The sequence below is a fragment of the Pteropus vampyrus genome, unplaced genomic scaffold (assembly GCF_000151845.1).
Source record: "Pteropus vampyrus isolate Shadow unplaced genomic scaffold, Pvam_2.0 Scaffold48, whole genome shotgun sequence".
Lineage (NCBI taxonomy): Eukaryota > Metazoa > Chordata > Mammalia > Chiroptera > Pteropodidae > Pteropus > Pteropus vampyrus.
This window is the reverse complement of record NW_011888829.1, coordinates 2,033,855-2,044,979: the sequence shown is the minus strand read 5'-3', so window position 1 is coordinate 2,044,979 and position 11,125 is coordinate 2,033,855. Positions and strand designations below refer to the sequence as shown.

The 11,125-nt window shown below is 42.3% G+C and overlaps 1 protein-coding gene, 1 long non-coding RNA gene and 1 other non-coding gene across 3 annotated transcripts; 2 read left to right on the top strand and 1 right to left on the bottom strand.

The window, feature by feature from the left end:
• Positions 1 to 987: 987 nt before the first annotated feature.
• Positions 988 to 3,515, bottom strand: LOC111739202. The gene is made up of 2 exons (XR_002780169.1): positions 3,349 to 3,515; positions 988 to 1,228 (listed from the first exon to the last, which is right to left on the bottom strand). It is a non-coding gene; the product is annotated as an uncharacterized LOC111739202 (long non-coding RNA).
• Positions 3,048 to 3,120, top strand: TRNAR-CCU. Its single transcript has one exon. It is a non-coding gene; the product is annotated as a tRNA-Arg (tRNA).
• A 109-nt stretch (positions 3,516 to 3,624) lies between the features above and the next one.
• FMC1 (formation of mitochondrial complex V assembly factor 1 homolog) lies at positions 3,625 to 7,362 on the top strand. Its single transcript, XM_011359493.2, has 2 exons — positions 3,625 to 3,820; positions 7,073 to 7,362. Exons 1-2 carry the CDS (start codon positions 3,683 to 3,685, stop codon positions 7,274 to 7,276), a joined length of 342 nt encoding a protein of 113 aa, XP_011357795.1. The 5' UTR covers positions 3,625 to 3,682; the 3' UTR covers positions 7,277 to 7,362.
• The last annotated feature ends 3,763 nt before the right edge of the window (positions 7,363 to 11,125 follow it).

Here is an 11,125-nt window from a genome sequence, read left to right as displayed (position 1 = left end):
TGCTTTCACAGCCTCCCTTAACTATGATGTGGGAACATGCCCCAGGCTATGCTAATTAGAAGTACTCATCCCAGAACATGACTCAATGACTTAATCCATTCTGGAACGAGTAGGAGAGAAGCCAGCAATAGGCAATGTGCTGGAGCAGCAGCTTTGGTGCCGGTGTCCAGTCCCTGTCCAGTGTCATTGTGTCAGCACTATGAGCTGTAGCGACTGTACCTGGTGGTATTTTCACTGAACCAAATCTGGAGCAGGATTGGGGGGCAGGTTCTTGGCTTGTGGCTTCCAAGCCTGATCTCTAGCCTTACCGGGAAATTCTGAAAATCGCCTAGCATCTTTTTAATAAAAATTTCTTTTCTGCTTTAAACTTACATTTTTTTTTTCTTTAATAGTCTTTGGAGTTAGAGTGCCTGAGGTCAAACACCACCTTCACCGTGGACTAAACCATGAAACCGCTCTGAGCTTGTTCCCATATTTGTAAGTGGGGAAAATCAGAGTACTATCTCATTCATTGGCTTTTGGTGAAGGTCAAATGAGACAGTGTCTATAAAATGCACTGGGACATAGTTTGCACACTTGCAACCCTAGTAACCTAGGCCAACAGAAGTGCTTTGTTTGACTGGTTGTTTGTAACTGATTGCTAACATTTAAAACTTACGGCATTTTGTAAAAATTCTGGATTTATAACTGCTCTTGAAAAATCAAAAGCTCTGGCGACTCTGGGACCACACTCCTACTTTGCAATAATGATTTTGAGCCGAAGAGTCTAGCTCCTTCGGAGGAGGTAGGAACTCACCTGCCCTGATTCACTCTTGTGTTACCTGACTGGTCTCTGCTGTAGGGTTTTGAGTTTGTAGCCCTGCCCTGGGACTATAAAGATTTTCTAAAGCTGCCAAATTAAGAAGTTTGGTTAAATCGTCTCTAAGAACTTTTCCAGACTGATTTGGTTTTTTGATTGCCGCACAATAATTTGAAAACGTAGTGGAATTATTCCTAAACAACAGCCATTTTATTATCTTTAATGTTTCTTTGGATTGACTGGGCTTAGCTGGGCAGTTTTCTGCTCCATACGATGTTGGCTGAGACTGTCATCATCTGGGGGTGCTACTGATTGAGACCTTCAAGATGGCTCACCGATGTGGTGGATAGTCAGTGCTCTCAGCTGAGGGCTTCGCTGAATCTGTCTCAGCGCTCTTCCACGGGCCTTGAGGTTTTCACCACATGTTAGCTAGATAAGAAGCCACAAGTTAAACTTGCCAGTTTTAAGGCCTGGTGTTCCACAGAAGCCCTAGGATGTTACTTCTGCTACATTCTATTGGTCAAAGCTAGTCACAGGGCCACCTGAGATTCAAAAGGGGGCGAGGGGTAGGTGAGATGGGAAATAAGCTTCCCCTCTTGATGTAAACAGCAACATATACACATGGAGAAGATTGTTGGGAAGGCCATCTAAGGAGACCAGTGACTACAAAGAGCTAACATTTTATGACTACCTTAGTGTAAGATGGCTTCAGGTGGAAGAAAAGTCTCTTGGCAGTTCAGTAAAAAGGAATTCAGAATTATTTATTGCCTCTTACCACAATATATCAACGGTTAAGTTACCTAAGACCTACTTCCTATAAATTCTTCCACTTCCTCAGAGCTGGCTTAAATTGCTACATCTTAGAAAGCTAGTTAAACAAATTTATATTAAAAGAAAAATTGATAGCATTCTCCCTAATTCCTGCATTTGCCTTTTAAAATCAGATACTTGTGAATTATAGGTTGATAAAAATGAATATTTTGTGAGTGTAATAGGGAGAGTAATTAATTCACATTGTCATACCAGTTTTCTGCTGATTCTGAAAGTATCAAAATTCCAGCCAAAATATAAAAGGTTACTTCAAAGCTGGCCACAGCTAGAGTTGGTGAACCCTGACAGGGACATAGGAGAGACCTGTTAGAATGGGAATTCCTGAGTCTAAGCAGTTGCATCCTGGCTCACGTGGAAGATGATGGAGCTGAGACAGAGGAAATCTAGCTCTTAAAAGGTAAAATCATAGGTGATATACAGGAGCCCAGAGGTTAGGGGAATTGTTTTAACCTTGCCATATTAACCACAAAGGCCCAGAGAAGTGTCTAACCTAGACCTCTCAAGGAAACTTGAAGCCCAAAAAGGTAAAAGGAATATTAATACAAACGGTTAAGTTTCAGACAGAGGGAGTAACACATAAGGTGTGGAGAGGAATACAATGAGAAGTTCAGATACCTGGAGAGGGTGACAGGAAATAGAGTAGTGGGAGATGATGATTGAGTATGAAGAGTCATTGAGGCAGGGTTCAGCAGTCTGGACTTTATTTTAGGGGCAATCGGGAGCCACTGAGATTTTAAACAAGGGGTTAAGGTCTCCAAGTTCCAGAGAAATGACTAAATTACACAATTAGGTACAGAACCAGAAAATGAACTCTTAAGTAGTTCTAATCAACTAAGTATTAATGCATTAAGTAGGAACTCTCCGCTGTCTCGTTTCCCACCGAGCCAATTCAGAAGACAGAGTTTATAACTGCACTGGCTGTGCGGAAATGGCCTCAGCGTTTCAACCGGAAACAGAAAATGACCGCTGCAGACGCCACCTAACGGCGGGCTAAACGCAGACTAACTTCGGAAAGCCGCACACCGGAAGGGGTCGGCTGTTTCCGGTAAAGACCCGACGGAGCAAAGGCTCAAAGGGCAAGTCTCCGAGATTCGGCCAGGATGCCCCGCGCGGTCGGCTCCGAGACGTCGCGTACCCGCTTTTGCGCAGGCGCGGGGACTACCGCGCAGGCAAACGCGTATGCAAAACCGTGCGCGCGTCCGTTCTCTATCCGGCGCATCGGTGCTATTTTGAGGGTAAAGCCTTTGGCGCTGTGATGCAACCTTTTGTTCTCTGAACTACAACTCCCAGCATGCTTCGTCCCTCATGTTGGTACTAGGTGTGGTCCCCTAGGATAGGCTAAAAGTGAAACTAAGGGACAATGACGTACCAAAGAAGAAAAAATTGAATACGTTGTTTGTAAACGTCGTTCACAGAAGCCCCAGTGGCCTAATGGATAAGGCATTGGCCTCCTAAGCCAGGGATTGTGGGTTCGAGTCCCATCTGGGGTGGTCGTAATTTTAGCATTTAAAATTCCTTTTTTTCTTTTTTTAAACTAATGGTAGCTAAAGATGCAAACTTTGTAAAAGTAAGAAGTGTATGTGTGCTTAGGTGTTGGGCTACAGTTTGCACGCATCAACATAGTCTATTTTCTTCTTCTAATTGAGAATACGTTTTGTTATCTCCCTTAGAAATTAAAAAAAAAAACTCAGCGTGTTGTTTCGAATAGACACCCATACCTGCAAGGTCTTCATTGTCTCGAGATTCGAGAGATCGACCAGCTAATGGCGTCTTAAATGACGCAGTCAGGAAAAAACCTCCTTTCCTCTCGCCGTCTTTTCTCCAGGCTATTCAGTCACACTCGGCTTTTGTTTGCTTTTCCCTTAATTCCTGGGGGCTCCGCTGGGCGTTCGATTAATAAAGCTCCGCAGAGAAGGAAAGAAGGACATTCCACTGCTTTGCAATCGATAGGGGGAGCCGGCAGGGTCCGACCGTACCATTAAGCGTGGGGGGGCGTGAGGGAGTTGGAGAAGTGTAGGGCCCCATAGGGCACCAGGCTCGGAGCACGGGGAAATGGCGAACCTAGGGTCCCCGGCGCGCACCTTGCGGGGCCTCCTACGGGAGTTGCGCTACATGAACGCAGCCACTGGCCGACCGTATCGCGACACCGCGGCCTATCGGTACCTCGTGAAGGCTTTCCGTGCACATCGGGTACGGAAGCCAGTGTCCGGGTGCTCCAGCGTCCCTTTCCCGGGATGGGAGGGAGAGAGGGTATGGGCAGGGGTAGGGAGCGCCGGACCTCAGCGCCTGCGTTTCTGAGGCCGACTCTCCCGCCCAGCCCGGAGTCCGGCCATGGAAACCCAAGCCCTCCGCTCTGGTCGGTGGCCTAAGCCGGGGGACTAAGCAAGGGCGGCGGGGGCGCAAACTCGTTCGGGGTGGAGCCCTCCCCGAGGATTTCATTGGCTGTCTTTCGCATGTGCCGAGAGGAAAGTCAGAGGAAAGTGAAATGGAGGAGGTAGAAGGTGGGGAAAGAAAAAAGATGTACGTGGTGGAGGGTGTAGAGTCACCAGCCACAGCGTCTATCCAGCAAGTCTCTCCGCCGTGCCCCGCAGTAGAGCTATTCTGAGAAGCAGTTTTTGAGGCAGAAAACTGTAATGAGATATGGAATATTGGGAGCTTCCTGAAGAGCAGGAACTGTGTTTCACTTATGTTGTATTCCCCACACTACTTTAAAAAATGGTGCCTTGTAGGGCGGAACTAGAAATTTGTAATGAGGTGGTACTGTCAGTTACATTAACGTGATATATGACCAGCTACGTTTTTCTCTTCTGTAGCAGATAAATGTGAACATGGGAAGCCATCCTTGAGAAATTTCTTTGTGATAACCACACTCCATATGCCCTTTAGGCAAGAGTGGATGGAAGAGAGTTTCATTTTTCAAATAGAACAACTGAGGTTCAGAGACAGTGCCCCATACAAAACACTAGAAGGACAACTAGAATCTAGGTTACTTGGTTCCCACATAGGAGTCTTCCATTAATTGCTGCCTTTGGAGTTACGGACCTGGCTTGGAAGGAAGTTGCAACCTCTCTCAGAAATAATAGATTGGAGAGTCAGCTCGGGCTTTAGGGAAGGAAACTTAACGTCCTCTGATCAGTGTAGGAATAGGGAAATGTTTGAATTTCTGAGCCGTGGCAGTTAGAATGCAAAATGTTAGAACTGAAATTCAGCTAATTGTTAAAAGGCCATAATGTTAGGGACTTTTAAGAGCTTAACTAAAACGACGCAATAAGGCGCACACAGGTCCTGCCTTATAAGAAGCTTTGCAGTCCACCTAAGGATCCATATGACCAAGCACTTAGAATAATTGCTCAGGGAGTGGAAAATGGGGTCCTGATATAAAGAAGGGGTAGGCTTTCAGGAGGAAAGTCATTCAGCAAGGACTTGAAGGATAAATTTGACTTAGGACTGGGGAAGATGAAGTCCAGGTAAAGAAGCTGCACAAGCCCAGAGGTGAGAGGAACTAACAGTTGAGGATGTTTAAAAGTTTAGGATGTGGTGGGTGAAGTGGAGGAAGATGAGGTGAGGTAGGTGGTAGACAGGAATTTGTAATGAGGTCGTACTGTCAGTTACATTAACGTGATACATTGTAAATGGGGAGGGTCATTCTAAGATTTTTTAAGAAGGTGACATCTTTATAGTTCTCCTTATGGAGGCAACATTATTGTCCTTAAGAGAGGCCTGGTAATGGCTATAAAATGCCTCGGAAATCTGAAATTCATCCTAAAAAAAATTCCAGAAACACCACTGCGTGGTATGCATAGAAGGGTATGTGGAATGATTTCTGTTCCGTGTTTTCTATTCCTTGGCTCAGAGCTAACTCACTAGTCATCTATGCCCATTTTCTCCTTTCCCTAGGCTGAAGGGGCTCAATTGGGGAGGAACCTCCTCTTTCTCCTTAGGGAAAATACAATTTTCTATTTCATTTGATCTCTTTTGGTCTCTTGTGATTCATTTACTGTGTTATATATATTCTTGACTCTTCTCTCTGTACTCAGGCCTAGCTGAATTAGGATCAGTTTTCTCTTGTCCTACACTAACACAGAATTCCTGTTTCAAATCTTATCAATTTAGGTGTATATAATAGAAATGGATATTACCCTTTGTTGTTGTTTGACATTGGTGTTGAGCTCTCATAAATTTTTAATTATATAGATGAATTCTATTTTTGAGCAGCTTATGAGTGGCATTTTCACATATGTGATCTGCAGATCTTGAACCACATTCTAGTTTCCAGATTCTAACTCTAGATATTTAAATAAAGAAAGGTCAAAGAAGGGGATTCCGTAGGCATTGGTGCCAGTGATTAATCCATAGTTGGACAGGGCTCCTTATGTCATTTGAGGCTATGCACACATCTCCATCTCACATTTCCTGCCCTTTTCTCACCTCAGAACACAAAACTAGTTAAATAACGGACAGTGGACTAACTTCTTTCATTTGGAAATTAATTATAATGAAGAAGAAACAGGGTTTGGAGTCACTGAGGACTTCAGAATGGCTATGAAGTTTCCAGCTTCTTAAGGTCATCAGAATCCAAGTTTTTCAGATGGATAAGGGAATTGTGAGAGTGAGTATAGTTAATATGAATATTTGCGTATTACTACTATAAGTAAAACCTACATTTTGTTACTACTGAGGACACAGCTATTATTTTTCAGGCAAAATAAGGTTTAAATTTTCATTGACAGAAAAGCATATTGCACATTAACCAAAGTCCACAGTGATATAAGAAGCAGCCCTCCATTTTGAAGGGGAGAAACTTCTACATTATAATCTTTAGGTCAGGGATCCCCAAGCCCTGGGCTGTGGACTGGTACCAGTCTGTGGCCTGTTAGGAACTGGGCTGCGTAGCAGGAGGTGAGTGGCAGGCCAGCAAGCGAAGCTTCATCTGTATGTGCAGCTACTCCTCAGTGCTAGCATCACCGCCTCAGCTCCACCTCAGATCATCGGGCATTAGATTCTCATAGGAGCACTGGTCCCTGGTGCCAAAAGGGTTCGGGACCGCTGCCTTAGGTGTCATTAATGATCAGCAACCTGATTATAGTTCTCTACCTCTGCCATTAACCAACAACCAAGCCTCTCTCTCTGAGCTTTAGTTTTCTCATTTGTAAAATGAGGTGAAACTAGGCGACTTTCTTCCAGTATTAAAATGTGAGGTCACTCAATAAAATACCTCAGTGAAACTTTTTAAAACTCCTCTTCAATTAACTGGAGGTCAGCTTTTCCAATCATCAATAAGTACAGAGTTCCTCTCTATATGTATTAAGTATACACAAATATGTGTTTGTATTTCCTCTCTGGAATTTGCTTTCATTCTAGAGAATACTTGTTTATTAAATCTTTCTGTGGGGCCCTATAGCTGAGCTGTTAATAGAGTATCTGACCTTGCTACTTCTCTAGGTCACCAGTGAGAAGCTGTGCAGAGCCCAGCATGAGCTTCATTTCCAAGCTGCCACCTATCTCTGCCTCCTCCGCAGCGTCCGTGAACATGTGGCTCTTCATCAGGAATTTCACAGCAAGGGTGAGCGCTCAGTAGAGGAGTCAGCTGGCTTGGTGGGTCTCAAGTTGCCACATCAGCCCGGAGGGAAGGGCTGGGAACCATGAAAATGGAGAGGTTTCTTGGATGCCGCCTTCATTCACGAATTTCTATCAATATGTGTTTATCATTAAACATTTTTTTTTTAAGTTTAGGGTTTTTCTCTAATTTTTTTGGCTGAGTGTTTCTTAGGGGGGTTTCATCTTTACTCTCAATGAATTTACTGAACTTTTTACACTAGGCCAATTAATGTTCTTGATTTACTTTTAAAACTTTTTAAAAAATTATTTTAAAAGAAATATTAAGCCTATTATTAAGGAATTCAAATGGTATAGACATATGATAGTCATCTTGTCTTTTCCTTTGCCCCTCCCTTGCCCATTCTCATTACCAGATGATAACGATTACTAAAAGTTTGGTGTGCATCTTTCCAGACATTTCCTGTGCATATACAAACATACCTTATTATACATATATACTTTAAAAATACACAAATATGTGTTGAATTTCTGGTAGGAAAGAGATGGCACACTCAAATAGGGTTACTGAGGAGAGTTAATGAAGCGATATATAAAGATGTGGCCTGAATTAAGGTCAACAAGATGGGCCAGTAACAGTGGGGTGCTATTATTACCTCCCTAGGCCTGACAGAGGTGACCCGTAGGTGTAAGAACATGGCCACTCAACTACAGGCCTCAGGGAGGAAGCCCAGGGAAAGGAGGAAGGAATGGGCACACTGACTTCTCTCTCCTTCTGCCTTCTAATTTCCATGTCAAATTGCTCTTCTTCTATCAGGGGAAAGGGTTCCATCATGCACCTGGCTGACCAAGTACAAACCTTGGGTGTCATTCTGTATTCCTCTTTCCACACTCCACCTCCAATCAGTGAGCAATTTCTGCTTCTGCAATGGCCCTAACATCCTTTACCCCCCTCGATCTTCACTACCTCTGTCATAGTTCAAGAACTGATAATCTTTTAGCTGAACTATTAAACTAGTCCGCTACATGACCCCTTTGATTCTAATGTCCTGAAGTCCTAAATAAAAATGATTTTTTCTGTGAACTACCAACAGTTCTTATCTGTGCCTCCTTTGTGGTTTATGTCAGTTTCTTCTGGCTTTACAATTGTAGACATGTCTTAGAACCTCTTCCCCTGGACTGTAAGCTCCTTAAGGGTAAGGACCATGTCTCATGAATCCAAAGCACCTTCCACAGTGACCGACACATAGCATTATTCAGTCACTGTTTGGAATGCCTGGCTCAGCTTCTCTCTAGGAGGAGTACAGTCTGAACAGAAGTATTCAAAAAGCATTTCAAAACCCTATCTCTTCTAAGACACTAACATTAAAATAATAGAATTGAGGTCAAACAAGCATTCAATTGAACAGATCGAAAGCTAGAAGAATTGTTTAACATATACCCCCCGCCCCGCCGCCCCGCCGCCCCGCCACCACACACACACTGCTTTATCGCATGGACATTAGTATATTATTATCTGAAGATGTTTTGCTAAAAAGAAGGAAGCAAAAGGATTAGGATAGGTTGATGTTTTGATTTCTTTCATAACAATATTATGTATACAATAAATAACATTTTTAAAGAAAGGTATGTATTTGAGGCAGAATTGCCTAACAAGGTAAATATTTATTATGCGTTTGAACTCACCTAGGCCTAGGTTTTAATCCCATCTTTATAATTTACCAGGTAGGTAAATTCTGGCAAGTTAGTTGACTTGACTTGAGCTTGTTCTCTCTTCTGTAAAATGGAAATGCCAACAAGGCGGTTGTAATAAATGAGAATAACGTTTACATAAAACATTGGCACAGCACATGAGTGCCTGACAAAAAGATCTTACTGTTATTACACTCTCATTCTTTTATCATGAACCCTTCTCTGTAAGCCCTATTGCTACCAGTCTTCTGAAGTACAGATAAGTTATTTCTTATGGTTTAGATGATTTGTTCAGGCCATTTCTGTCCATATACAATCAACCTATACCTCTTATTAATGTTACCATCAAGAATTAGCCGAACTCAATGTTAGAAATAGAAGGAATTGCTTCTGGAACATGAATTGTATTAATGATAATCTTTCTATGCTGAGAAGGTACCAGAACTTGGGAATCCTGAGGTTTTGGCACTATGTTTAATTTACTACCTTAGTTTTTGATGTGGTACCTGCTTTATCACATTCCTTCACTTTGCTGTCTCTTACCTGCTCTCCTTTATCTTCAACTGCTTTTTCTCATTGTATTAGCATTTAGCATACATTTAGCATAACTCAAGGCTCTTCCATTTAAAGAAACTTACTTGGTCTCTAACTCAAATGCTTTTTCACCTACTATGTTCTCTTGTTCCTCTTCACAAACGAATTGAATGAATGTTTTCAATGACTTGAATTATTTTCATTTTCTACATTCTTTTAAACATGTTATTTGAAGTATAATTTATATATATAATAAATATATCCCTTTAAAGTATACAGGTCAATGAATAATGACAAAGGAATGCACCTGTGTGATAACCACCTCAATAAAGCCATAGAACATTTCCACTGCCCCCAAAAAGTTCTTTTGTGCCCCTCTGAAGTCAATCCCTCTTCCCCATACCTGGTCCCAGGCAAACACTGACCTGCTTGCTGTCACCACAGATTAGTTGGGTCTGATCAAATATTTCATCCAAATGCAGCCATATAGTATGTATTCTTTCAGTTGGTTTCTTTTGCTCAGCATAATGATTTTGAGGTTTAGTCCATGTTGTTGCATATATCCATTTTCTGCTTCTTTCACTGCCCATTTATCCTCGATCCACTTAAGTCTGGTTTTTGCCCCTCTGCTCTACCAGAACTGTCTTGCAAGGTTACAAATGACCTTCAGGCCATTAAAACCAGTGGATCATTCCTTACCTTGCTTGATCTCTAAAGGGCATTTAACACTAGTAACCATTCCTTCCTTTTCCCTTGGCTTTCATGATACCATATTCCTGTTTTCTTCTCTCAATTTGACCATTTGTCCTCAGTTTCCTCTTCCATGTATCCCTTATATGTTGGTCTCAACCTAGGTCCTTACCTCACACTCTACATGCTTTCTCTGGGCAATCACCTTTATCATCGACAGGCTAACTCCAGTCCAAACCCCCTGCCAAACTGTATACCTGCATGTCTAGCTTCCTAGCAGACACCACACCACCACTTAGATGCCTCAAAAGCATCTCAAATTCAGTGCATCCAAAATGGAACTTCATCATCTTCCCCTCTAAATCTCTCTGGTATTTTCAGTTACTCAAGTCAGAAATCTGAGTTCTTCTAGGCTGCTGCCTTTCCTTCTAACCTCCCATTAAGTAAGTGCTAAATTGGATTCTGCTTCCTAAGAGTCTCTTAAAGCTATTGCTGCTACCCTAGTCCAGACCTCTTATTTCCTGCATCCCAGATCAATTCTAGAAGCCATGATCTTTCAACGTTTTGCTGTTCTTTTTGCATGGAAAGCTCTTTCCCCTAATTGTACCCCACTTCCCTAGCTAATTTCTGTTCCTTCCTCAGACCTCAGGTTAAATTTCACTTTCTCTTTTCTTCAACAAGCATTTTCAAATGCCTACTTTGTGTTCTACACTGGCTTAGGTATCCTTATATTTTCACTCTTAAAGAAGTAAAAGTGTCCTTTTTCAAGCAACATAGTTTGTATATGCTCATTGCTTTTAATTCCTCTGTCTTTAATATACCAGTCAACTAGCTCTCAGTTCAGGTTTGGCTCTTGCTATTTCTCCTCTCTCTATAGCTCAGATATTTATGCATTTTGATTAGAACTGTCTCAGGGTATCAGGTATTGAGTTATCAGTACTTTGCTTGTCCCTTGTTGGGTAAGTGTTAGGGATACAAATAAAAATATGATAAGAGTACAGTGTTCACATACTAGGATTATGT

Coding starts and splice junctions, on each gene's coding strand:
- FMC1 (XM_011359493.2), top strand. CDS start 3,683: ATGGCGAACCTAGGGTCCCCGGCGCGCACCTTGCGGGGCCTCCTACGG. Junction 3,821..7,072: donor AGGCTTTCCGTGCACATCGG/GTACGGAAGCCA, acceptor CTACTTCTCTAG/GTCACCAGTGAGAAGCTGTG.